Source organism: Cimex lectularius, unplaced genomic scaffold (assembly GCF_000648675.2).
Source record: "Cimex lectularius strain Harlan isolate CLEC.00 unplaced genomic scaffold, Clec_2.1 scaffold100, whole genome shotgun sequence".
NCBI classification, from domain to species: domain Eukaryota; kingdom Metazoa; phylum Arthropoda; class Insecta; order Hemiptera; family Cimicidae; genus Cimex; species Cimex lectularius.
Window position 1 is genome coordinate 1,166,295 of NW_019392663.1, and position 24,222 is coordinate 1,190,516.

At 32.0% G+C, this 24,222-nt stretch overlaps 3 protein-coding genes across 5 annotated transcripts in view; 1 reads left to right on the forward strand and 2 right to left on the reverse strand.

Annotated features, from left to right (window-relative positions):
- The window catches only part of LOC106663779 (peroxidase-like), a 69,165-nt gene extending 64,816 nt beyond the window's left edge, over positions 1 to 4,349 (forward strand). The window contains exons 5-14 of the mRNA XM_014388871.1: positions 122 to 298; positions 358 to 557; positions 621 to 816; positions 870 to 1,067; positions 1,125 to 1,272; positions 1,329 to 1,485; positions 1,945 to 2,115; positions 2,182 to 2,380; positions 2,492 to 2,597; positions 3,947 to 4,349. Coding sequence (XP_014244357.1) covers positions 122 to 298; positions 358 to 557; positions 621 to 816; positions 870 to 1,067; positions 1,125 to 1,272; positions 1,329 to 1,485; positions 1,945 to 2,115; positions 2,182 to 2,380; positions 2,492 to 2,597; positions 3,947 to 4,121 — 1,727 coding nt within the window. The 3' untranslated portion in view covers positions 4,122 to 4,349. The remainder of the gene's footprint in view (positions 1 to 121; positions 299 to 357; positions 558 to 620; positions 817 to 869; positions 1,068 to 1,124; positions 1,273 to 1,328; positions 1,486 to 1,944; positions 2,116 to 2,181; positions 2,381 to 2,491; positions 2,598 to 3,946) is intronic.
- Positions 4,350 to 7,402: 3,053 nt separating this feature from the next.
- On the reverse strand, positions 7,403 to 12,091 carry LOC106663748 (leucine-rich melanocyte differentiation-associated protein-like). Its single transcript, XM_014388825.2, has 3 exons — positions 11,983 to 12,091; positions 8,476 to 8,608; positions 7,403 to 8,391 (listed from the first exon to the last, which is right to left on the reverse strand). The coding sequence occupies exons 2-3, from the start codon at positions 8,598 to 8,600 to the stop codon at positions 7,917 to 7,919; spliced, it is 600 nt and encodes a 199-aa protein (XP_014244311.1). The 5' UTR covers positions 8,601 to 8,608; positions 11,983 to 12,091; the 3' UTR covers positions 7,403 to 7,916.
- Positions 12,092 to 18,486: 6,395 nt separating this feature from the next.
- LOC106663771 (telomerase Cajal body protein 1) lies at positions 18,487 to 21,609 on the reverse strand. 3 transcript variants are annotated; one of them, XM_014388862.2, is made up of 10 exons: positions 21,210 to 21,435; positions 20,757 to 21,129; positions 20,130 to 20,556; positions 19,858 to 20,064; positions 19,710 to 19,796; positions 19,500 to 19,636; positions 19,340 to 19,432; positions 19,041 to 19,280; positions 18,797 to 18,917; positions 18,487 to 18,736 (listed from the first exon to the last, which is right to left on the reverse strand). In XM_014388862.2, the coding sequence occupies exons 2-10, from the start codon at positions 20,797 to 20,799 to the stop codon at positions 18,565 to 18,567; spliced, it is 1,527 nt and encodes a 508-aa protein (XP_014244348.1). In that variant the 5' UTR covers positions 20,800 to 21,129; positions 21,210 to 21,435; the 3' UTR covers positions 18,487 to 18,564. The 3 variants fall into 3 exon arrangements, with proteins under 3 accessions (XP_014244348.1, XP_014244349.1, XP_014244347.1); XM_014388863.2 differs by lacking the exons at positions 20,757 to 21,129; positions 21,210 to 21,435 and adding an exon at positions 21,466 to 21,609; XM_014388861.2 differs by having other exon boundaries at positions 20,757 to 21,435.
- Between the last annotated feature and the right edge of the window lie 2,613 nt (positions 21,610 to 24,222).

Here is a 24,222-nt window from a genome sequence, read left to right on the forward strand (position 1 = left end):
GTCCAAAATGATCAGTAAAGGTCAAATTAAAATTCCTAAAAATCTGCTAGTGTGGCAATACCAAATTAAGTATTTTAAAATTTTTTCTTTATTATTAATTAATTTATTTTTTCCTTTAAAGGAGTTCACCTTCCTCCAGCATCAGTCACTGGTCACAAACTACCAGGAGCTCGTCTTGTCAGCATTGTTCTTTTCCCTGATCACAATATCCCTGATCCCGTTTGGACATTGGTCTCTATGCAATGGGGACAGCTCATCACCCATGATATGTCCATGTCTATGGGTACAACCCAGACCAGTAAGTCCTTTGGTGTGCCAAGTGTTCACAAAACGGTTACAACAATGCTGAATGTTTAGAACCACTTGCCAACCATTGCTGCAGTCCAGACGGTAGGCTTCAAGTCCCTCTTGAGCAAGCCCCTGCCCAGTGCTTCCCCATCGAGATCCCTGCAGATGACCCCCTGTATTCCAAGTTTGGCCAGATGTGTATGAACTTTATGAGGTCCACCACAGATGTCGACAGAGGCTGTGTTCCTCCTCATTCACCACATGAACAGGTCTCTTGTTTGCATTGACTGCCCATGTACAAAACATTACATTGTTCCTTTCTTTACTCACAGATCGTAGTAGTCACTCACTACATGGACGCTTCTATGGTATACGGTTCAAACATGCAGGTAATGAATGCTCTTCGTGAAGGTCAAGGAGGTCGACTCAGAGTTGACGTCAGGCATGGAAGACAATGGCCTCCTGCTGCAGTTAACAAAAGTGCTACTTGTGAAGCTCAAGATGACGATGAACCTTGCTACAGATTTGGTTCGTTGAAAAAATATAAAATAGTTTGATTTTTCTAACAATAATGATTTTAGGTGATGTTAGAGCTAACCAGAATCCCCAACTTACTGTTCTTCAAATCATCATGTTGAGGGAGCATAACAGAGTAGCTGATGTTCTCCAGCATTTGAACCCTCATTGGGATGATGAGAAAACATTCCAAGAAGCAAGAAGGATCGTCATTGCCGAGTACCAACACATCAACTATGCTGAATGGCTCCCAATTTTCATCGGTATTTTTCATCATATATAATATATTATTCCCTAATTTAAAAAATATACTTCTTCAGGAACAAACAACATGATGAAGTACGGTTTACTGTACAAAACGGACAAATTCGTCAATGACTACAGGGATGATGTTGATCCTAGTGTTTTGAACGGACATGCCACTGCTGCATTCAGATACTTCCACTCTTCCATCCAAGGACATCTTCAGTAAGCAACTTTTAAACCAAATGGATTTCAGATTAAATTAAACAAATCTTTTTTAGCCTTTTGGGTGAAGAAAGACACGTGTACGGCTCTCTCCGTCTCAGCGACTTCTTCAACAAGCCGAGTGTAATTGAAGAGGGTGATAACATGGACAAATTAACTAGAGGAATGGCTACACAAAACCAAGAGGAAATCGATCCTTTCATTACTAGTGAGGTAAAAATCAATAAACTAATTATTTTGTCACTTTTTATTAGGTAAGCAGAGCGAATCTTAAAAATTCTAATTTTTAATTTTTGGAATTTTTATTGCAAATAATTTGAAGATTCTAAGTATAGACATTTTCTGGGACTGATTCGATAATATTTTATTTGTGATTGGATCGTTACTGATCAACTTGATTTATTAGATACATACTTGGTGTGACATGCTCAAGATGGTGAAATGCCGAAATGTGTATGACAGACCAACCTAACAAAGATAGACAGATCAAGATGATCGGTAATGATCAAATTACAAATTCTTTACCTTGCAAACCAAAGGAAACACACAAACTGTTTTTATTGTTTATATTATGAAAACCTTTTTTCTTTAGTATACTAATGTTATTTACCAAATATACCATATTTTTTTATTGTTTACTCTATTAACATTTTAACAAGCCTTTGCTTGCAGGTTACTGATTATTTGTTCAGAAATGGAATGCCTTTTGGAAGAGATCTGAGAGCTATTGACATACAGAGGGGCAGAGACCATGGAATCGCATCATACAACGACTACAGAGAATTCTGTGGCCTTCCAAGGGCCCGCAAGTTCAAAGACTTTATGGACTACATCATGCCCGAGGTGACAGTCAAAAGGAAAAAACTGTTCATGTATCGAAACGTCTTGTAATAAATATCTTGTTTTCAGAATGTTGAAAAACTGGCTCTCCTCTACGCTCATCCTGACGACGTCGATCTGGTTGTCGGTGGTTCCCTCGAAGCACACGTCAAGGACACACTGACCGGTCCTACATTCCTCTGCATCATGCTCGAACAATTCTACAGAACGAGAGTCGGAGACAGATTCTTTTATGAAAATGGAAACCAAAAGAACTCTTTTACTTTGGGTATGTTTCTTATGATAATTTAAAAGGGGTAGTAAAATTAATTTCTGAAACTGATTACATTTTTATTATCGTTGTGCAATTAAGACAAGCTTATAATTTTCATGTTTTCAGATCAATTGAGAGAAATAAGGAAAGCTACAGTCTCAAGGCTCTTCTGTGACAATGGTGATCACATTCAATACATGCAACCTGAAGGATTCAGGGTTATTGGTGAAAAGTAAGTCTTAATATTTGTGGTTTTTCAAATAAAAAAATATAAAAAAAATTAAAAAGATATAGAAGTACAACCAAAGCTCACATTTTCTAAGTAAAGAAAAGTATGTCATACAGTAGGGCTTAATGTCAAACTACCCATTGGGTATCGCAAATTAGTGCCAAGATTCAACATGAGGCAGATACCCTAAACACTTGATTGTAGTTGCAACAGTAGAGATTCTGGATTTGAATCCTGGCATAACCCTTAAAATTATATTTGAGATTAATTTAAGTGATCCTGAACCTCATCGACAACACCCAAAGGATAGTTGGATGCCCTATCGACTTGGCCACAGTGGTCACGATCACATCACACTAGAGATTTTGGGTTTGAATCTTGGCGTAACCCTTAAAATTACATTTGAGTTTAATTTTGGAAAAATAAAAGTGATTCTGAGCCTCATCTTCAACACCCAAAAATAGTCGGATGCCCTAACCATTTGGCCACAGTGGTCTCGTTCACATCACGCTAGAGATTCTAGGTTTGAATCCTGGCATAACCCTTAAAATTACATTTGAGATTAATTTTGGAAAAATAAAACTGATTCTGAGCCTCATCGACAACACCCAAAGGATAGTCGGATGCCCTAACCATTTGGCCACAGTGGTCTCGTTCACATCACGCTAGAGATTCTAGATTTGAATCCTGGCATAACCCTTAAAATTACATTTGAGATTAATTTTGGAAAAATAAAACTGATTCTGAGCCTCATCCACAACACCCAAAAGATAGTCGGATGCCCTAACCATTGACCACGTGGTTGCAATGGTAGAGGTTCTGGGTTCGAATCCTGCCATGAATTATTCAGAAATCGTGAGATGCGTTCTGGTGTGATGTAGGTTTCAGAAAAACATTTTCTTTATCGTGCCAACGTTTCGATCTCACACTCTCAACACGACACGCAAGAATGGCACAATTACACAGAAGACAAACACTGTGAGCCCTGAAGATGATCTCAATAAAGATCGAAACGTTGGCACAATAAAGAAAATGTTTTTCTGAAACCTACATAACACCAGACCGCATCTCACGATTTCTGAATAATTATCGATTAACGGTCACTAATCACCACACATTCCTGCCATGAATATTATTCGAGATTAATTTTGAAAAAGTAAATGTGGTTCTGACCCCTTGTCTGCAAGGATTGTTGGATGTCCAACCACATGGTTGCAACACTAAAGTTCTGGGTTTGAATCCAGGTATATCTCTTGGAATTTTATTTGAGATTAATTTTGAAAAAGTCCCGTCAGTCGGTTTTGTCTCCTCTTCTCTATAAACAGTAACTAATTTAAAACTTCATTTTTCAGGAACCCACTTCTGCCATGTGAAAACACACATGCCATACCGGTAATCAATCTGAACCTTTGGAAAGAAGAACAGCCCCATAATGGATTTGGCCCTGAAGCATACGGCCACAATGGGTACGACCACGAAGGTTTCGGTCACGAATTCCCATCGCACAACTTTTTTGGAAAGAAATAACAACATAATTTTATAAAGTCCTAATTAACAATTAGAGACAGGCAAAAGTTACCTAATCTTTAATCGCATGAGGTTTATTTTAGGAAAATGGAGTCATTTTTCTCTTTTTTAATTTTCTACTGCCATATAGTGTGTATTTTTCTATACCTAAGAATTTGTCTTGCTTTTCTACCAGTGATCAAAGTGATATATACATATACGAATTTTTTGTACTTATAGACTTTTTATACGACATTATATAATATTTTTGTATATATTTTTTTATAAAATATATTTTTTATATAATTTATTTTCAGTTTGATTTCTCAGTTTACAATACCAAAGTTGTTATTCAACCAATTCAAATATTTTATGCTGTGTTCAAACTGTGAGAGTTTGACACATAAACTGCAGAACGTCATATGCCCTAATGTTTACTGGGCCTGAAGATTGTGTTTATTTTTATTCAGACCTATAAATGGTACTGCTCCAACATCATGTATCAGAACATTAGCATTAGGAGAGTCTCGCGTGTGCAAAAATAATTCTTGGTCTCAATTTTTAATCTTGCTTTTGTGTTCGTTAGTGAACTGTTAAAACCATTTGAAAAAAGCTGTGCAAATAATGAATTGTTTTTTCAAATAAAAAAAGGAATGTTTTATCTTTACTAAAAATGAGAGGGGGCTTCAAATGTTACTTTATTTAGGAGCATGCATAACACTTAACCTTTTATAAGGCCTGATTCCCTTATTTATTATTAAATACACCACAATTTTATCTTATAACTGGAATCCGATCTAAGTAACTCCGATATCCAAGAACACCTTGAGTTTTCCAAAGAATGGTGCAAAAAGTGGAGGTCAAGACTAAATGAAGAAAAATGCGCACAGCGTACATTAACAAAGAAAAAACAGTTTTGTTCTAACTACTGTACATCAAAAACAAGGAGTTACATCCACTGAAGACAAAATACATATGTCTAATATCTAGATGGCAGACTGATAAGGAATTCCCACACAAGTCTAATGAGGCAACTTAACAGCAAACTTTTAGGATTGAAATCTGTTTTAACCATCAAATCTCAAATAACTTTATAAAGTGATTACTGTGACCACTTTGGACATAAGAATGGAACTTTGGGGTTCAGCCAAGCTATCCAATGTCCACCACATTCTCCTCAGAAATGATTAAAGCTCCGTACTACCAACAACCTCATTATCCACGACAAAATTCCTTTGGCCAACAAATTGATCCACTCCTGGTTCAAACATTTCATATCAAGCTATCAATCCACCGAGCCCTCGTCCAGTTTCATAAACAGCCGGTCATACAGTGCTTATGAGGTAAGGATCTATCCCACGGCCTCATCAGTACAGACCCGAGGTCTAACCATCCAAGGTTCACAACTCATGGACACTCCAGGCTGAGCCAGGTATGAGACTGGTATCTGAGGGAGAAATTCAGATAGATCTATATTCAGATACAGTGAGATCAATTACCTGAGTTCAGATTCTGAAGTGAAATTGTCTTCCAAAGAAGAGGCCCAACAATCCACCACCATCAAAATCTACAACCCAGCACAACAATGTTCCTTCCCTGCATGAAGATTATATGCTGGGATTGTGACAGCCGAGTGCTCAGCGTGATCGACCCTTGGCTTTTAGACACTACCCATGGCCCTTTTTTTCATGCTAGCCTTCCTCCCCCCAAAAACCTACATGTGATAACTCAACAGAATACATATTCTGGCTAATATGCGAATTCATAAGGCTATAACGATTGATAAATCTGTTTGTAACCAGAGGCAGTACCACTTAAACTGGAGCATTTATCCAATTAAACCCTTTTTTACCAAATAAGATAGTTCTACCTCCTTGAAAGAGATATCCTGGGGCCCAAGAGAGATCATGCTATAATATTTCTGTAAGGTATTTATAGGGGCGTCAGTGGCCGCAAGGTTTAGTCTTTGACACGGCGCTCATCACTGTAAGGTAAAGGTCCTGGGTTCAAATCCAGTGGCCCTGCATTCCAACCCGACATACTTCCAAATGGGTTTTTTTCCAAAACACCAGCACTGTGAGGGTTTATATGACCTCTGCTGTTGCAAACCCTCATTTTAAAAAAAAAATAAATAAATTAAAAAAAATAAAAAAATACTGCTATTTGTGCATCTCTTAGATAGATAGATATGTAGACATCTCATAGATTTAATTAGATTTTTTTTAATGGATCAATTTTTCCAACATACACACTAACATTTAGAACCTATCCTGTTTGCAAAATCAAGATGTTTGTTTTGCCTCTTAGAAGGCTAAATGTGGCATCTTTGGTACAAAAGTTGCTGACAAGTTGATAACTGAAATGAATCATTGATTATAAGAACTTATTAAGCTTTTACAATGTTATATTTTTTATTATATCTCCCTCTCTTGACACCGATTAATTGTTGTCATTTAAAATAAAAAATGTTCTGAGGAGGCAAAAAGAGCATCGAAATGAATGTACTAAAAAAAATGAAATGTTACAAAAGCTTACAAATTTTTTATAATCCAGATGAAAAATAAATCCGTTTGCTAAAACTTTTAGAATTTAATTGTTTATATTGGGATTCTTCAAATTAATTTTTTTTAAAATACAGATTAGAGAGAAAATGCTTTAGTTCTATTGTCAAAGAAATGTAAATCATTATAGTATTGTAAACTTAAGACATTTACATATTGCTTAAAATTACCAAAATTACCACGTAATGCTATGAGGTGCCTTTGGTGCAAAGGTAGCCAACATTTATGATTTATGAGCCCTATGGCTTAATGAGTAATGAGTATAATATAAAGGAGTTTATTGTAAAAAAAAAAAATGTTCACCAATGTTAATACTCAAATAATTTGTACAGAATAAACGCAAACAAAAAGTCTCTTCTTAAAAAACATTTATTGAAAATTATAAATTTACATATATTAACAATCTAATAAATATTCATTCATACAACGCATATTAAATACATTTCTTTTTACAAATTAAATTTTCAATACCACTACATAGGTCAACAAGATCTTTATAAATGCCTCTTTTCAAATAAAAATAAATAAATTTAATACGAAAATTGACTTTTGAGCTTTTATATGTTTGTGACAGAGATCAAAAGAACGATAAATAGCCAATTCTGTTGATACGGTTCAAAAACCTACAAAATAGGATTAACTATGTACGTATTAAAGGATAGTCATACTGCTGATAAGATTAAACGCATCTTTGATACTTTCTTTCTATTGCTATATATTTAAAAAAAAATTTAATCATCAGTCCAATAAACACAAAAATTAATTGCTAGTCAATAAGTTTATCCGAAAATCATAAATATGCAAGAAAGTATTTATTATTCATATAAGCTCGTACTATCCTGGGTATTTTATTTATTTTTTTAAAGTAGCTAATGGTCAGTTTTCTTTTTATTATTAGTCATCATTATTATTAGTAGCTTTTATCGTTTATTTACTTTTTTTTTTTTACCATAGCTTATAGATCAGTTAAGAAGCGTTCTTTAAACATTTTAAAATGGGATTTTCAAAAGAAAAGCCAGTTGAAATTTAAATTTTGTTGAAAAATTACAAAAGTAAAACAATACAATTCAACAAAATAGTACATATTCAATATGTTAACCTTTTCTACAATATGTAGATAATTATTTAGCTAACCATACTTGATAAAAGATTGTTGTTAGGAACTATCATCACTTCATCAAAATATCTCTCAGGTTTACAAAAAAAAAATATATATATGTAAAAAATAATAATAAAAATTTTAGAAAGATATTTTTCACACAATATCCGAACTGACTCTCTCACCCTGGACATGAGGGGGTGTTAATATATTCCTAACTCTCCCGTACGCGTTTTGTAAAACACTTGAAATGATGGAATGCCTGCTCCTGTGCTTTTGTTTGAAGAATCTCTTAGCCTCTTCTCTCTCGTACTTGGTCACTCTACTGTCGTCCAAGTATTCTAATTTGTCCAACCAAGACAACACGTAGAGCCGATACTGCACGTATTCGTAGTAGGTGTCTTCGCAGCAAGACGGCACAATGGGGTTCCCCATCATCGACAGGTGTTTCAGGTTGGGCATGCTCCTCTTCAGTTTCAGGATGAACGGGAAAAGGTGGTTGATCCGGTTGTAATTCAACCACAGGAGGTTCACATTCGGCATGTGCGGGAATTCGATGTTCTCGGTTAAATTATTGTGATCCAATATGACGGATCGTACGACACGGAAATATTGCAGGAATGAAACATCTCTGTAAAGAAAAAAAAATTTACATCGTTTAGAAATTTAATTAAGCCAGTCAGGTAACTAAAGTCATTACTAAAAAGGTAACTACATTAAATTGTTGTTGCTGACGTCCACGATAGATGCGACATTACAAGTCGGACTTACAAGGCGCAATGCAACTTCGTCTAGCTCTTTGTGGACTAGGTTGATTCGTTCATCTCTTCCCTGAGACATTGTTAAAACTGTAAAAACAAAAAAAAATTATTAACACGATCTATTAATTTAATAAATTCACAGGATGCAACGAGAAATCTACTGACTAAGTGAACTACCCAAAGCTGGATTTTTTCCCTAACAATCCCTAAATAATCTTAAAGCGTAGATTGACTACATTTTTGCATGTTTCTACACCTTGAAACGACTAAAAATGGTGTGCAATAATAAACAATAATTCTTACAAAACAGGAATTGAATAATCAATAAAATCAGAAATAAAACAAGTTTAAAACAAGTTGAAACCGGCCCAGGTCAAAACCCCTGCCCGATTAACTATATGTTTTGTCTAATGATACACATGAAAATTAAATTATTATTACAAACCAATATCGTAAACATCAGTGAAATAATGATCTCTTTATTAATTATGACATACTCATAAGAGGTGAAAACATTTTGATAATTAACTGACTAATAAAAAACTAAGTTCTGAATAGGATTTTAAAGAAATTTGCAAGCTAGTGATTCAAGTTTAAAATTGAATAAAAGCTAAGGGAAAATGTTCAAAACATGAAATATTTGGAAAATTTTCATTTTAGTTCCTTCCTTTTTCATTGCCATATTTAAATAGTTTTATTAATATTAGTATTCAAAAATCAAATATGTACAGCATGAAATAATGATTTTATTTGTTAATTTTGACATACTCACAAGTGCTAAGGACATAATAATTAAAAGGCAAAAAGTAAGTTCTGGAACGAGTTTTGAAAAACTTGCAAGCTAGGTGATTTAAAGATGGGAAAATATTCAAAATAAGAAACATTCGGACAATTTATGTTCTATTTGATTTAAATTGTCTTCTTTCTTTTGTAATTTTCACATTTGAATTGGAAATAAATAGAAAAGAAGGAAATACAATCTGGCTGATTTTTATCAATCATAGAAGATTTGTTCAATGAATCAAGTCGAAACAGGCTCAAGTCAAAATCCCTGCCTGATTAAATATCATTTTCATCTTTTGATACACACAAAAAATATATTAAAAATACCAAACATGATGAAATCATTACATCAGTGAAATAATGATTCTCTTTGTTAATCTTGACATATAAGTGCTAAGAACATGATAATTAAAAGACGAATAAAAAGTACGTTCTGGAATGAATTTTTAAAAACTTGCAACCTAGGGGATTTAAGTTTAAATTTTATAAAAGCTAAGGTCAAATATCAAAATAACAAACCGTTGAAACATTTTCGTTTTATTAAATTTCCTTCTTTCCTTTTTCTTTTCCATATTTAACTAGTTTTACTATATTAATACTTAAAAATCTAATATCAAGTATAGCAGTGAAATAATGATTTTCAAGAAATAATAATCAATAGAATCATATATAAACAAAAAAAAGAAAATCTAATATGACATATTTTTAGCAATCTTAAAGCATACTTTGGTTTTGCATGTTTTACACCATGAAACCACTATCAATATGTACGGTTTGCAATAATTCTCATAAAACAGGAAATATTATCAATAGAATAGTCTAATTTTTTTGCGATCTTAGAAGCTTTGTCAAATGAATCCAGTTGCAACAGGCAAAAGTCAAAATTCTTGCCTGAATAACTTGTATCTAATGATAAACACACAAAAAATTATTAAGAATGCCAAATATCATGTACAGCAGTAAAATAATGATTCACTTTGTACATTCTGACATAGTCACAAGTGGTAAAAATACAATAAAAATGAAGAGACTAATGAAAACTAAATTTTGGATAGGGCTTTAAAGAAACTTGTAAGCTAGGCGATTTAAGTTCAAATATTATGTACAGCAGTGAAATAATGATTCTCTTTGTTAATTACAATATACTCATAAATGGTAAAAACATAATAACAATTAATATAATAATAAAAATTAAGTTCTGGATCAGGTTTTAAGAAAATTTGCAAGCTAGGCGATTTAATTAAGGGGAAAATATATAAAATAAGAAACAGTTCGACAATTAATTTTCTTTTTCCCTTTTTCTTTTACATTTTTACTCAATACTTTTATTATAATAGTATTCAAAAATTAACTATTATGTACAGCAGTGAAATTATGATTTTTACTAGTTAATTATGACATATTCATAAGTGGTAAAAACATAATAATAATTAAGTGACTAATAAAAATTAAGTTCTGGATCAAGTGTTAAAGAAATTTGCAAGCTAGGTAATTTAAGTTAGGGGAAAATATTCAAAATAAGAAACATTTCGATAATTAAATTTTCTTTCCCATATTTAAATAATTCTATTATATTACTATTCAAAAATCAAATATGTATAGCAGTGAAATTAAAATTTTTACTTGTTAATTATAACAGTCATAAGTGGTAAAAACAAAATAATAATTAAGTGACTAATAAAGAGTAAGTTCTGGATCAGGTTTTAAAGAAACTTGCAAGCGAGGCGATTTAAAATCAAATAGCATGTACAGCAGTGAAATAATGATTTACAGTTTTCAATTATGATGCGCTCATAAGTGGTAAAACATAATAATAATTAAGAGACTAATAAAAATTAAGTTCTGGGTCAGGCTTTAAAGAAACTATCTAGGCAATTCAAAGTTGATCTGAGCGTGAATTTATGAACTCATGCTGAACCGACATGCGGCCTGTCTTTTCTCGCGGATGGACCCAATGAGCAACCCAACGATTCAGCACGAGGCCATTTAAGTTTAAAAATTTATAAAACTTACAAGAAAAAATTCAAAATAAGAAAAATTTGGACCGTTAATTTTTTTAAAATATTTCAATAGTTTATATTAGTTCGCTTTTTGTTTTACGAGATGCAAGCATCAGTTCAAAAAATTTAAACGAGTAGTTTAGTATAAAATCCCCGGGTTTTATTAAATAATTGTCTTTTGTTCGCAAGTCCATCATCCCTGATCAGATTTTCTGCATATCAGACATGTCTGAACATTCATCATATCCGGAAATTTTGAATAAATAGTATTTTGGAAATTAGTTTATTGGAGTTGGATCATTGCACGCACTGACCTGTTCTTGATAATCCCACTTGCTCGGACGAATAGTTATCCGAAAAATTTCATAATTGCGATTCTATTGCGCGTAAATGTTAAAAAGCAGAATGATTAAATTTAAAAAATTATTAAAACTATAAAAAACACTATAAATAAAATAATTAATAATACGTTTTGAAATAAGAGAACTTCATATATGAAAAAAAAGCAACAGGTTTCAACATGAAAATCTTCTTGAACCTAAAAAATTTTCTTAAAAATACAGTCTGACTTTAAATAGAAAAAGATACACATATATATAAAGAATACAAGCACGAGAATGTTACATAATCGACCAGACCCTTTCAGGGGGCAGGCCAGTTTAACAGGAATGTGCTCACCTTTGTACAAAAAAATACCACGGAGTCAACTCTGAAGAGACGTGAGATGGGCTGTGGAGAGTTCGAGGAAGTGCAACGGAATAGTGATCCCCAGGTGGGGCATCGATCTTTGGACCCACTTATCTTATTCCTGTTTTAACTGATCCGATAGTGGAACAGGGATGATCCGACTATAAGCCGGCAGAATGTAAATTTCCCTCGGAAGAGGCGGAAATGGAAAGATCGCGGGCGAAATTACTGGCTTCCATTGACGAAGACCGCAGCTTTAAAAAAATAATTCATTTACTTTTAAAAGAAAGAAACGATAATGTCGTGTATTTTTCACCCTAAAATAGCATCGAAACTCCATAATAATCAGCTAAACATTGTAATTTAATAATAGAAATAAACAAAAACAAAAAATATCTTAATAAGTCAAATCTTCACCGAATATACCTAACCGTTAAACACCACAATGTCTGAAAAACACGCGTAAAATCTATAAAAAAAAATTAATAATCCTAGTGGAAAATAGGTCTACTTTATTTTTGGACGTATTTAAACCCTCAGTTGCTCAAAACACCAGTTCTGTTCAAAATAAACAAAAAATATAATAATTATCAAGATTAACAGAAACAATAAAAATAAATTAACCTGAATTTCGGGCGTTTTGGAATGTTTAAACACATTCAAACTACTGAAAAAAAGAACATATCCTACAATTATTATAAAATAGATAATATATGACAATAGAATTAGGAAATAAACATTCTGAAATAATTGTTAACTACTCTGCAATGTCTTTTGACTCATTTCTTGCACATTGTTGTCCAAAAACACGTTTAGTGTGCTAGAATAAACAATAATTATTATATAACAATAAATAATTATCAATGGAAGCAAAATAAACAGAATATAAAAAATCTAGCCAGATAGATATTTAGTGATTTTTAGAATCTCCATTTTTGCACATTCATGGCCAAAAATACAAGTAAAACATTATAGTGTGCAAGAATAAAAATAATTATTATAGAACAAAATATAAATCTATGATGAAGAGAAAAAATCCAGACGCCAGATTTTGAGGAAACTTAGAACTTCATGAGACTTGATTTTCGCTTGTTTGTTACCATAAAATGCCTACAGTAAGTGCAACATCTCTCAATAAACAATATTTACTTTAAAACATCAAATAATTACCAATGGAAGGACAAATAAATAGAATATAAAAAATTTAGCCAGATAGATATTTAGTGATTTTAGTACCTCCATTTTCGCACATCCATGGCCAAAAATACAAGTAAAACATTATAGTGTGCAAGAATAAAAATAATTGTTATAGAACAATAAATAAATCTATGATGAAGAGAAAAAATCCAGTCTGAGTGAGGGATCCGTTTTGAGGGATCTTAGAACATCAGGGGGACTTGATTTTCACATGTTCGTGCACGATAAAATGCCTACAGTAAGTGCAACATCTCTCAATAAACAATATTTACTATAAAACAATAAATTATTATCAATAGAAGGAAAAATATAAAAAATAAATCTATCCTGACAGATATTTAGTGATTGTAGAATCACCATTTTTGCACATTCTTGGCCAAAAATACAAGTAAAACATTGTAGTGTGTAAGAATAAAAGTAGTTATTATAGAACAATAAATAAATGTATAATGAAGAGAAAAAAATCTATTTTGCCTGATTTTGAGGATCATAGAACATCACGGGACCTGGTTTTCATAGGTTGTGCACCGTAAAATGCCTACAATATTTGCGACACCACTCAATAAAGAATATTTACTATAAACCAACAAATAATTAACAATGGAAGGGAAAATATAAAAAATAAATCTATCCTGACAGATATTTAGTGATTGTAGAATCACCATTTTTGCACATTCATGGCCAAAAATACAAGTAAAACATTATAGTGTGCAAAAAATAAAAATAATTATTATAGAAAAATAAATAAATCAATAATGAAGAGAAAAAATCTATTATGACTAAGTTTGAGGATCTTATAACATCATGGGACTTGGTTTTCACAGGTTTGTGCACCATAAAACAACTAAATATATGCAAATCTCTCAATAAACACTATTTAGTATAAAACAACAAATAATTATCAATAGAAGCAAAAATAAACAGAATATAAAAAATCTAGTCAGATAGATATTTAGTGATTTTTAGAATTCCATTTTTGCACATTCATGGCCAAAAATACAAGTAAAACATTACAGTGTGCAAGAATAAAAATAATTATTATAGAACAAAATATAAATGTATGTTTAAGAGAAAAAATCCAGACCCCAGATTTTGAGGAAACTTAGAACTTCATGAGACTTGATTTTCGCTTGTTTGTTACCATAAAATAAGTGCAACATCTCTCAATAAACAATATTTAGTATAAAACAACAAATAATTAACAATAGGAGAAAAAATAAATAGAATATTTAAAAAATCTAGCCAGATAGATATTTAGTGATTTTCGTACAACCCTTTTTGCACATTCATGCCCAAAAATACAAGTAAAACATCGTAGTGTGCAAGAATAAAAGTAATTATTATAGAACAATAAATAAATGTATGATGAAGAGAAAAAATCCAATCTAAGTGATTTTGAGGGATCTTAGAACATCAGGGGACTTGATTATCACAGGCTTGTACACCATAAAACGCCTTGAAGAGAAAAAATCTATTATGACTGATTTTGAGGATCTTATAACATCATGGGACTTGGTTTTCGCAGGTTTGTGCACCATAAAACAACTAAATATGTGCAAATCTGTCAATAAACACTATTTAGTATAAAACAACACATAATTATCAATAGAAGCAAAAATAAACAGAATACAAAAAAATCCAAGCCAGATAGATGTTTGGTGATTTTAGTACAACCATTTTTGCACATCCATGCCCAAAGATACAAGTAAAACATTGTAGTGTGCAAAAATAAAAATAATTATTATAGAACAATAAATAAATCAATAGTGAAGAGAAAAAAATTTATTGTGACTGATTTTGAGGGAACAGAACATCATGGGATCTGATTTTTGCGTGTTTGTTACCATAAAACGCTTACAATATGTGTGACACCTTTCAATAAACAATATTTACTATAGAACAAAAAATAATTATCGATGGAAGGAAAAAAAAAACAGAATATAAAAAACCTAGCCAGGCAGATATTTAGTGATTTTACTATCTCCATTTTTTACATTCATGTCCAAAACCCCAACGAAAACATTGTAGTGTGCAAGAATAAAAGTAATTATTATAGAACAATAAATAAATCAATAATGAAGAGAGAAAAATATATTGACTGATTTTGAGGATCTTAGATCATCTAATGACTGATTTTTGCATGACTGTTACCATAAAACGTCTACAATTTGTGTGTCATCTCTCAATAAACAATATTTATTATAAAACAACAAATAACTATCAATGGAAGCATAAATAAACAAAAAATAAGAAAATCTAGCCTGGCAGACTGATCTTAGAATTTCAATTTTTGCCCAATCATGCACCAAGAAATAACTACAACCATGCTAGAATAAGCAATAACTATTGCAAAACAATAAATAATTCACAATAACACATAATAATAAAAAATCTATTTTGACAGATTTTTAATGGATCATAAAAACATAGTTAAACTTCAATATTTCTGGTAATTGCATACCTCCAAATGCTTGAAACATGTGTAATGCCTCCAAATAAACAAGGGTGTTAAATAAATAATAAATAACATTAAAAATAAACAGAAACAATAAAAGGGATAATTAGAAGAAAGAAAATTTGTTTTGCAGGCATTTAGCAAACATAATTGAATTTAATATATTATATGTTTTTAATTGGTCCTATGAACGTAAGTAATTACTTTAATTGATTTATTATTTGTTATGAAAAGTACGGTTGAGTTATAACAAAGCTGGAACCCACTTTTTGAAATCCCATTTTAGACAATAAAATGTAACTAATTTTCTACATTTTTGCAGAACATTTTCCTAGATGTCTAAATATACCTAAACACCCAAAATAGGTGTAGTGTACCATAATGAAAAATAATTTTTATCAAATAAATAATTTTGTAGTAATTATATGATTGAAATTAAGAAAAGTTAATTTGAAAGTGTCTTACTGAACATAGATTGATGCTTGATTTTTTTTTAAGCTTATTCACCTCCAAACACCAACAGATTGTGATACAATAAAAAATAACAGCCCGTTCAGGCATCAAAAACCCAAACTATCTGGGATTCCATAAGCAATTGCAAATTCCTACTATAGTAGTAAGTAAACTGCACTAGAGATTAAACAAAAAAAGAAGATAGATTTTGCGGCTATGTTATTATTGATAATTTAAGTGTTATCAGTGTGTTTGCTGCTACAATGCAGCCTCATTGTGGCCAGGTGCCGTCTATGAAGCCAATATAGAAAGCAGAGGAGGCCTTTAGAAGTTCAGCAAGCAGCTGGCTACTACTCATCCAGCAACGCTTTTTAAATTTTTCAATTTCATTGGTCAGCAACATTGTTATGGCCGATTTTTTAAAATTTTGTATGAAAAGTTGCGTGGTGATTGTCTCCTAAACATCCTGGTTCGCTAATTATCTCTACGTCAAAGGACATCCTGCCAAAATAACCTAACCAAAATATATTAAAGATGGCAAAGATATGTATCTTTACAAAAGCAACATTTTGAACATCTTCGGTTGAAATCTTGTCTTGTTAATTTGAGGAAAAAGTGGGGGGAAAACAGAAAGACCCAACAATCTCAGCAGGATCAACGAAAACAATCTGAAATACAGTGATAGCAAGGGTCCCAACACCAGCAACATGCCCACCACAACCTTGACCTCAGCAACTGTAGCACAAACTACTGGCATGCAGCTCAGCAATCACTACCACCACCCTGGTCACAATATGGCTGCACTGCTAACACTTTAACTATCAATAATAAAGCCATATCAATATTAAATCTATTGCCCTTGTGTTGAATTTTTAGGGTGTTTTGCATTTGCATTGAAATGCAGCTGCATCATGGCTAGGTGTTGGTGTAACTGCTAAACTACTGCCAGAGAGTGCTGCAGTGAGCTGCTGTTAATATTTGGTTAGGTTATTTTGGCAATATGTCCTTTGACCTAGAAATAATTAGCGAATCAGGATGTTTAGGAGACAATCACCACGCAACTCTTCATACATAATTTTAAAAAATCGGCTATAACAATGTTGCTAACCAATGAAATAACCCTCAACGCCTATATCTGTAAGTCACACACAGACTACTTCATAGCTAGTTTGTGACTGTTGCTTTTGCACTGGTTAATCTTAGCCAGTAACTTGTTGTCCCTCAAGCTTCTACTTCCCATTTTTACGTAATTTTGTCATTTCTTAAAAATTTATCTGTGATTCAACCGTTGAAAATATGTGTCCGTCAGATACTTGTGGCTCATTTTCAAAATTTGCATTCCACATCATTTACTTCAAAGTATCATGGTTTAAAAAATGTACGTGTTCTAGAAACATACACGTGGTCTATACCAAGACATGAAGACCTGTGGTGATAAGGATTTTAACAACAAACGTATGCCCAGGCTCTCCCCTCAATGTTAGAGGCAGAAAAGTGAGTGTATATCATAAAAACATAGTTAAACTTCAATATTTCTAGTAAATGCATACCTCCAAATGCTTGAAACGAGTGTAATGCCTCCAAATAAACAAGGGTGTTAAATAAATAATATATAACATTAAAAATAAATAGAAACAACAAAAGGGATAATTAGAAGAAAGAAAATTTGTTTTGCAGACATTTAGCAAACATAATTTAGTTTAATATATGTTTTTAGTTGGTCCTATGAACCTAAGTAATTACTTTAATTGATTTATTATTTTTTATGAAAAGTACGGTTGAGTTGAAAAATAATAAATCATATAATTTATAACAAAGCTGGAACCCACTTTTAGAAATCCCATTTTAGACAATAAAATGTAACTAATTTTCTACTTGAATATTATAAGTCTAGCCTTATCATTGTAAGCCTGAGCAATCAGATTTGTATCAATTGTTATTTTACACAAAAACTCATTTCTGTTGCATGACCTATTTTTATTTTGGTTTTATCTTTCTTTTTTTGTTATTTTGTACAAAGTTGATTTTTTTAGGTTATCCTTAAGACACGCATTGTTAATACTTTTGATGTCCCGTTATTGTTATTTATTTGCTTGAAAGCAAAGGTTTATGCTTTATTTATTTTATTTATTTTTTTGTGTGACAGCCACAGCTTGACGTCTTATCATATATACTTTTTGTTATTGAAACAATATAGAAGAATCTTTCTGATCTTATATTTTTATAATTTTATTTCCCAAACAAATTTCTTGATTTTGAGCCAAGATCACCGGCTATCCACACTTGGGACATTATTGAGTTCATAATTTCTCGGAATAATCATTCCTTGGAAAGTCCCATTATAGGATAAAACATAGTACACACATACTCACACAAACAGATTTTTGACGTGATAGAAAAGAAAGTTATGTTGATGTTTATTTACAGTAGCATTATATACATATTTACATAGATTTTTAATAGTACGACTAAATTTCCGATGGTTTAACTCTTCCTATCCACCAGAGTTTGACGGTGTTCTCAATATTCTTTAAATCCTTGACTTTATGGAACATTTCTTCGTCTTCCTCATCACTTACGATATCTACATAGCTTCGTTTCCCAGATGTTGTTGCAATTACAGGTAGCCTTCGGTTGAAACTGAAATAGAATTTTCAATAACCAACCATTTTTAAATTCATGTTATTTTATTTTTTATACCTGACTCCATTGGTGCAATCTAGATGAGGGGTAAAGTGGCAAAGTTCGTCCAACTGCTTTTCATTCTCAATGGTGCTTTCATTCGTGATATCATAGAACGTCACCTTACCATCTGTCCCTCCTAAGAAAAAATAAAAATTTACCCTTTTATTTATAAAAAAAAACAAAAAACACCAATCTGATAACTGTTCATCAATAAAATCAATCGTATTGTTTAATTACATTGTAACTCAATAATATTAACCTGTCATTAAAAATCGACCGTCTGCAGTCATATCAAAATATATCCTCTGGTTGGTCTTCACAGTACGTTTTATTACGTATAAAACGTCTCCTGGGTTTCTCAGATCCCAGCACAAAATTTCTTCGTCGTTCCTTCCGCCGGAATACAGCTTTGTTCCATCAGTTGAATACATTAAATGTGTCACGCCACCTTTCTGACCTTTCATAAGGCAAATTGCGTCCTTTTCATCCGTATACAGACCTAGAAATGAGAATGATTAATGATGGAGATTTGAAGGAGAAAATATTAAAAAACAATACCAATCGTGCTCCTATAGGTACCGGCTGCGAAAAGATTTGTGATTGCTGGGTTTTGAGCGATACAAGACACCATCCCCCTTTGATCATTAAGATCTACCATCAAATTTTTTTACGGGTTAATGGGTTAATCAAATAAAAATTATCTTTAAAAAATACATACGTTTCAAATTTAAGGTTGTACATTTAGACCCGGGTATTGCTGTATCAAAAATTTTCAAAAAGTTTGTGTATCCGCAGTAAATTTTATCACCGGAAAGGCTAAATTTCACACTGTAAGCGTTCGTTATTTCTTCTGCACTGGAAAATATTAAATTTAAAAATTTCACCTAATTTTCTTTAAAAAAGGTTTACAAAAAAAGCAAAAACTTACTAGTTCAAACCGTTATATGATGCTCGGATGTCGCCTGTGAACGCGTCAAATAGATGAACTGGAGTTTCAGAGCTCGAACTGAGAAAGCTGTAAAATATTTAATTAATATAAATTTAATTGAAATATTCCGAATAAAGAACCGATTTACCAACAGGTCAGCGGTGACCAAGAAGACATATGAGGATACCAATCGTAATCGTAGATCAGCCCTCCATCAGCAACTGTCAGCGATGGTTTAAGACAGGTAACTTCGTCTGTTTCCAACTCCTGCATGGTATACAAGTGGTTCGGAAGGTCAAAGAGCCTAAGTCTGCAGTCCGCACAGTTTGTCAATAAACAAGAACCATCAGGTGACCTACGTGATATGAAAATAAAAAAATCTAAGGTACAAAGAGGTGTGTAATTAATAAAGATAATTACCACTTGCATCCAACAAGATATTGATTAGGTGTGAAGTAATCGTTTGAACTGGCGATCAGTTTTATGTTGTCAAAGCCGTAATCATGTGTTATAATATTCTCAATTTCCATTTTTATACCATTTTGAGCTGAGTTTTCTTCGTTCGAATTTTTTGTTTTTTTCTCATCAGTCGTACTTCCATCGTCAGATATTTCCAGTTTTCTAATGGGGCTTACGATTGTATCTGAGTCGTATTGGGGTTTTAGTGCTGAGCTTTCCATCTCATCTGGCTGGCAGAGGATGTCAGACTGGATGTCAGAAGGCCTAGGTGGCGACGTAGCATATTCACTCGGAAGAACTGCTTCTTCTAAATCTGGTTTTTCCTGCTTCGTATCTTCAGCTTCCATTGAATTCACATTTATGTCTTCGGCAATGACGTCCATGATGACTTGAAAACAAAAAATTGATAATTTTAAATCTACAAAAATGCAACTTTTTACTAATGACACAAGCTAAACTTTCAGCAATCATAGCTAAAAACGGAGCTTCAGAACAACACAGACTCAAATCCATTTTGTAAATAAATCTTGGATTAAATATAAGATATAAAAAGTTCAGGGTGACTGAGCTATTCGAGAGATATTGTACCTATAGTTCTACACCTATAGCACACCGCTGAGTCCCAATTCATCAAGGAATTTGATTATTAGGCCTGGTTATATTTCTTCTACGGTTGCGTTGTACATCCCAAAACATTTTTTCCTGCAGATAAGTGTAGCACCATGGTCTTTTAGTAGATGTCTTCTACTTCTTCATGTTGGTTTATACCAATCTTCCTCAAATTCCATTAATCCCCAGTGCCCTGTTAGTATTCAGTCTTTTGCTTTTTCATTGGAAGCAATGGTTTCAAACTAGTTTGAGTTATGAACGCTGAAAATTCCAAAGTCCTGTTAAGGACCCGTAGTTTGATCGTCTCCGATCTGCGTCTAATTCTCATTGGTTTTGGAGTTTTGCCATCTTCCTTGGAACATGACAGGAAATAATAAAATAAAAAATTAAAAAAAGTTTCACATGCAGATATCTAAAATGTCATAAAGGTACCTAATGTAGTTACAGGCCAATACCTCGGTACCTTAGGACAACAATCTGACTCGTCATCAGCACATATATAAAATGTACATGCAAAGAAATCTATATGTGTTTTAAATATACAATCTAAAAACATTCTATTCCTTCATTTTAAGAGGATTTTTTTTCACAGTTTTCTTGAACAGATAAATACAAACCTTTTCATATATTATACTCTATTGACCATGGTAAATTTTATTTATTCTACCCAAATTCTTATTTATTTTACCTGTCTGAAAGGAACACGATATCACTCATCAATCTTCCTTGATAGAGAAGTAAAAAGAAAAAAGTTCAGAGGAAAATCTTGAAACTGTTTTTGATCCAAACATAAACAAACAAGCATGAGGTACAAAAGCATTGAGGTTTCTTTGGTACTGCAATGACGAAACGACCCAAGGGTTCATCATTAATGATCATCATAAATGATGAACCAAGAACCTAAGGGTTTATCATTAACGATCATCATAAATCACAGACAAAACACGTTAGACAAAGAGCTGCAATGAATTATTTAAATACTCAAGTTAAAACTAATTAAATATTTAAATAGTTATAATTTATTTTCAAATCCACTTTTCATCATCAGACATGACACATCTTGATAAAGGATAAATTTTCATATTTTCGCACATTTCAAATTTACTTGAATAAAATTTAATTATTATAAAATGTATTTATCATTAAAAATAAATAAATAAAAGTGTACAATTGTTTTAATATTATTGTGTAAGTTTTTAAAACTTTCATTTGTACAAAAAAAAAAAAAAAAAAAAAATCAGCAAAATTTACTTGAAACAAGTATTAATATGATTCTTAACAGAATGGTAAATCAAAGTGAAATTTTGGAGCATTGGTATGTTTACAATTATAAAATTATATTTTCAAGAACTTTTTAAATAATTATTGTTTATTTTAAAATATGCATAACAAATTATTATATTTACATAACAATTTAAGGATTAAAACTAGTCCACTTATATGGTTTGGGTGATTTTTTTAGTTAAGCTTTTCCGTTTGCTTTTATTTATATTCCTTTTTGAGGCATCTCCAGCTTCCTCCTCAGTATAACTCGTATATTGCGCCTCCAAAATAAACTGAGGTAGAGGCTGGAGGTGCGTTGAAATGCATATTAATAAAAATATGTTCAAAAATGTTGAAAAAGCATATTTGTTGCGGTCACAATAAATTGCGTGTAAAATAAACAAGAAAAAATTTGGGCTAATCTTGTTAGCACAGTCTCCCCTTGAAAAATGGTGGTATGGTATGGTGGTTGGATTCTTGGGTTAAAATGATACATGAAACAAGGTTGGACAAGCTTCTAGATCAAAATTAAAGAAATTGGACATCATACAGCACAAATCTCTCAAAACTTGTATGGGGTCTCTTAAGAGCACCCCCAATGAGTCATCAAAGCTGAATGTAATGATCAGCCACTTTCACGTAGAAGAGAAAAACTGGCAGGACGGTTTGTCTGCCACTATCACGCTCCTATTAAATCTTACTTCAATATTTCTGATCGTAGCTGAAGAAGAAAGTATTTTGTGATTGTTTTTATTTTCAAATTAATAAATAATTGTACAGCTTCCCCAGAAATCCTTGGTAAACTCCAATTGTACCAATAGATCCTGCCAAACCTTCCACATTCCTTTCCTAAAAGCTGATTTTCTCAAGTTCACCAGAATTAACAGAATATTGAAAGATGTCAATAATTCACAAATAGATTTTTTCTTTTTTTGTATTATTTTCTTTAGTATTTCCTCTTAAGCAATATTATTCTCCGTTATATTTTTATATAGGTATATATTTTTTTCTAAATTTTACATATTTCTATTACCTACTACATTATATTTACTTTAGTTTTCAATAATGCTAAGTTTAACCTGTAATTGTAATTTGATTAGTATTTTTCAATATGTTTAGTCTAATATTATTAAGAAAACTTATGTATAATTTAATTTCAATCTACGTATATCTTTATTATTGTTTTACTTTTACTTATAAGTATTAAATGGGCTCTGCTAGTATGTAAAATACAATAAAATAATAATAAAAAAAATATATATTTATAATTCCTAGTCGTTATAATTATATAGACAGGGTTTTTAATAAGGAGTTTATAAGGATTTTATTGTCTTTTTCATTGGTGTATTGTATAGTGTTTTATCCTTTATTAATGTTGAGTACATATAATAAGTATGTTGAGTATATACAATAAGCATTGTATTGTATATTTTTTCTCCTTACTTTTGCATACGTTTATTTAAGAAATGGGTTTTTAATAAGGAGTTTATAAGGATTTTATTGACTTTTTCATTGGTGTATAGTATAGAGTTTTATCTTTTATTAATGTCGAGTACGTACAATAAGTATGTTGAGTATATACAATAAGCATTTATTTAAGAAATGGGTTTTTGACCCATTAAAAAAACATAAATAAAATAAAAATAAAATACTGTGGATAGGTCAATGGAGAATATCGAGTACTCCACCAACCAATCAGAATGAGTACAATATATGAATGTATTTATTTGTGCGAATGATCTATCCAATTTAAGTGTTAGGCTAGATTATAGATTGCATGTATTTTGAGCTCGACCTAGCTGTCGGAGCCTAACCCCAGTTGGTAGGGAAGCGACGATCTCCCAGGCATTTGGCTTAAGGAGGATACTAGCGACCCAGCCACATAACGGGGTGGTTGAACTTCCTGATGTATAGACACTAAGGTCACCACATCGGGGTGAAAGTCCGAATGTTATGTTATGACATGTTGAAGTTTTAAGTATTAACGAAATTACAAATGATCTAATCCATTCTTGTATGTCGGTATGCAAAACCGTCTCGGTTTTTTTTCTCTAAACCAGTTGGCTAAGCTAGTTGGAGAATCGATGTGACACGTCATCATGGAAGGTCATGACGTGCGTCAATGTCTCCAACGAGACTTGTAGGATGTTTTCTACATTTGAGAAATGTTTTTCATTCTGTA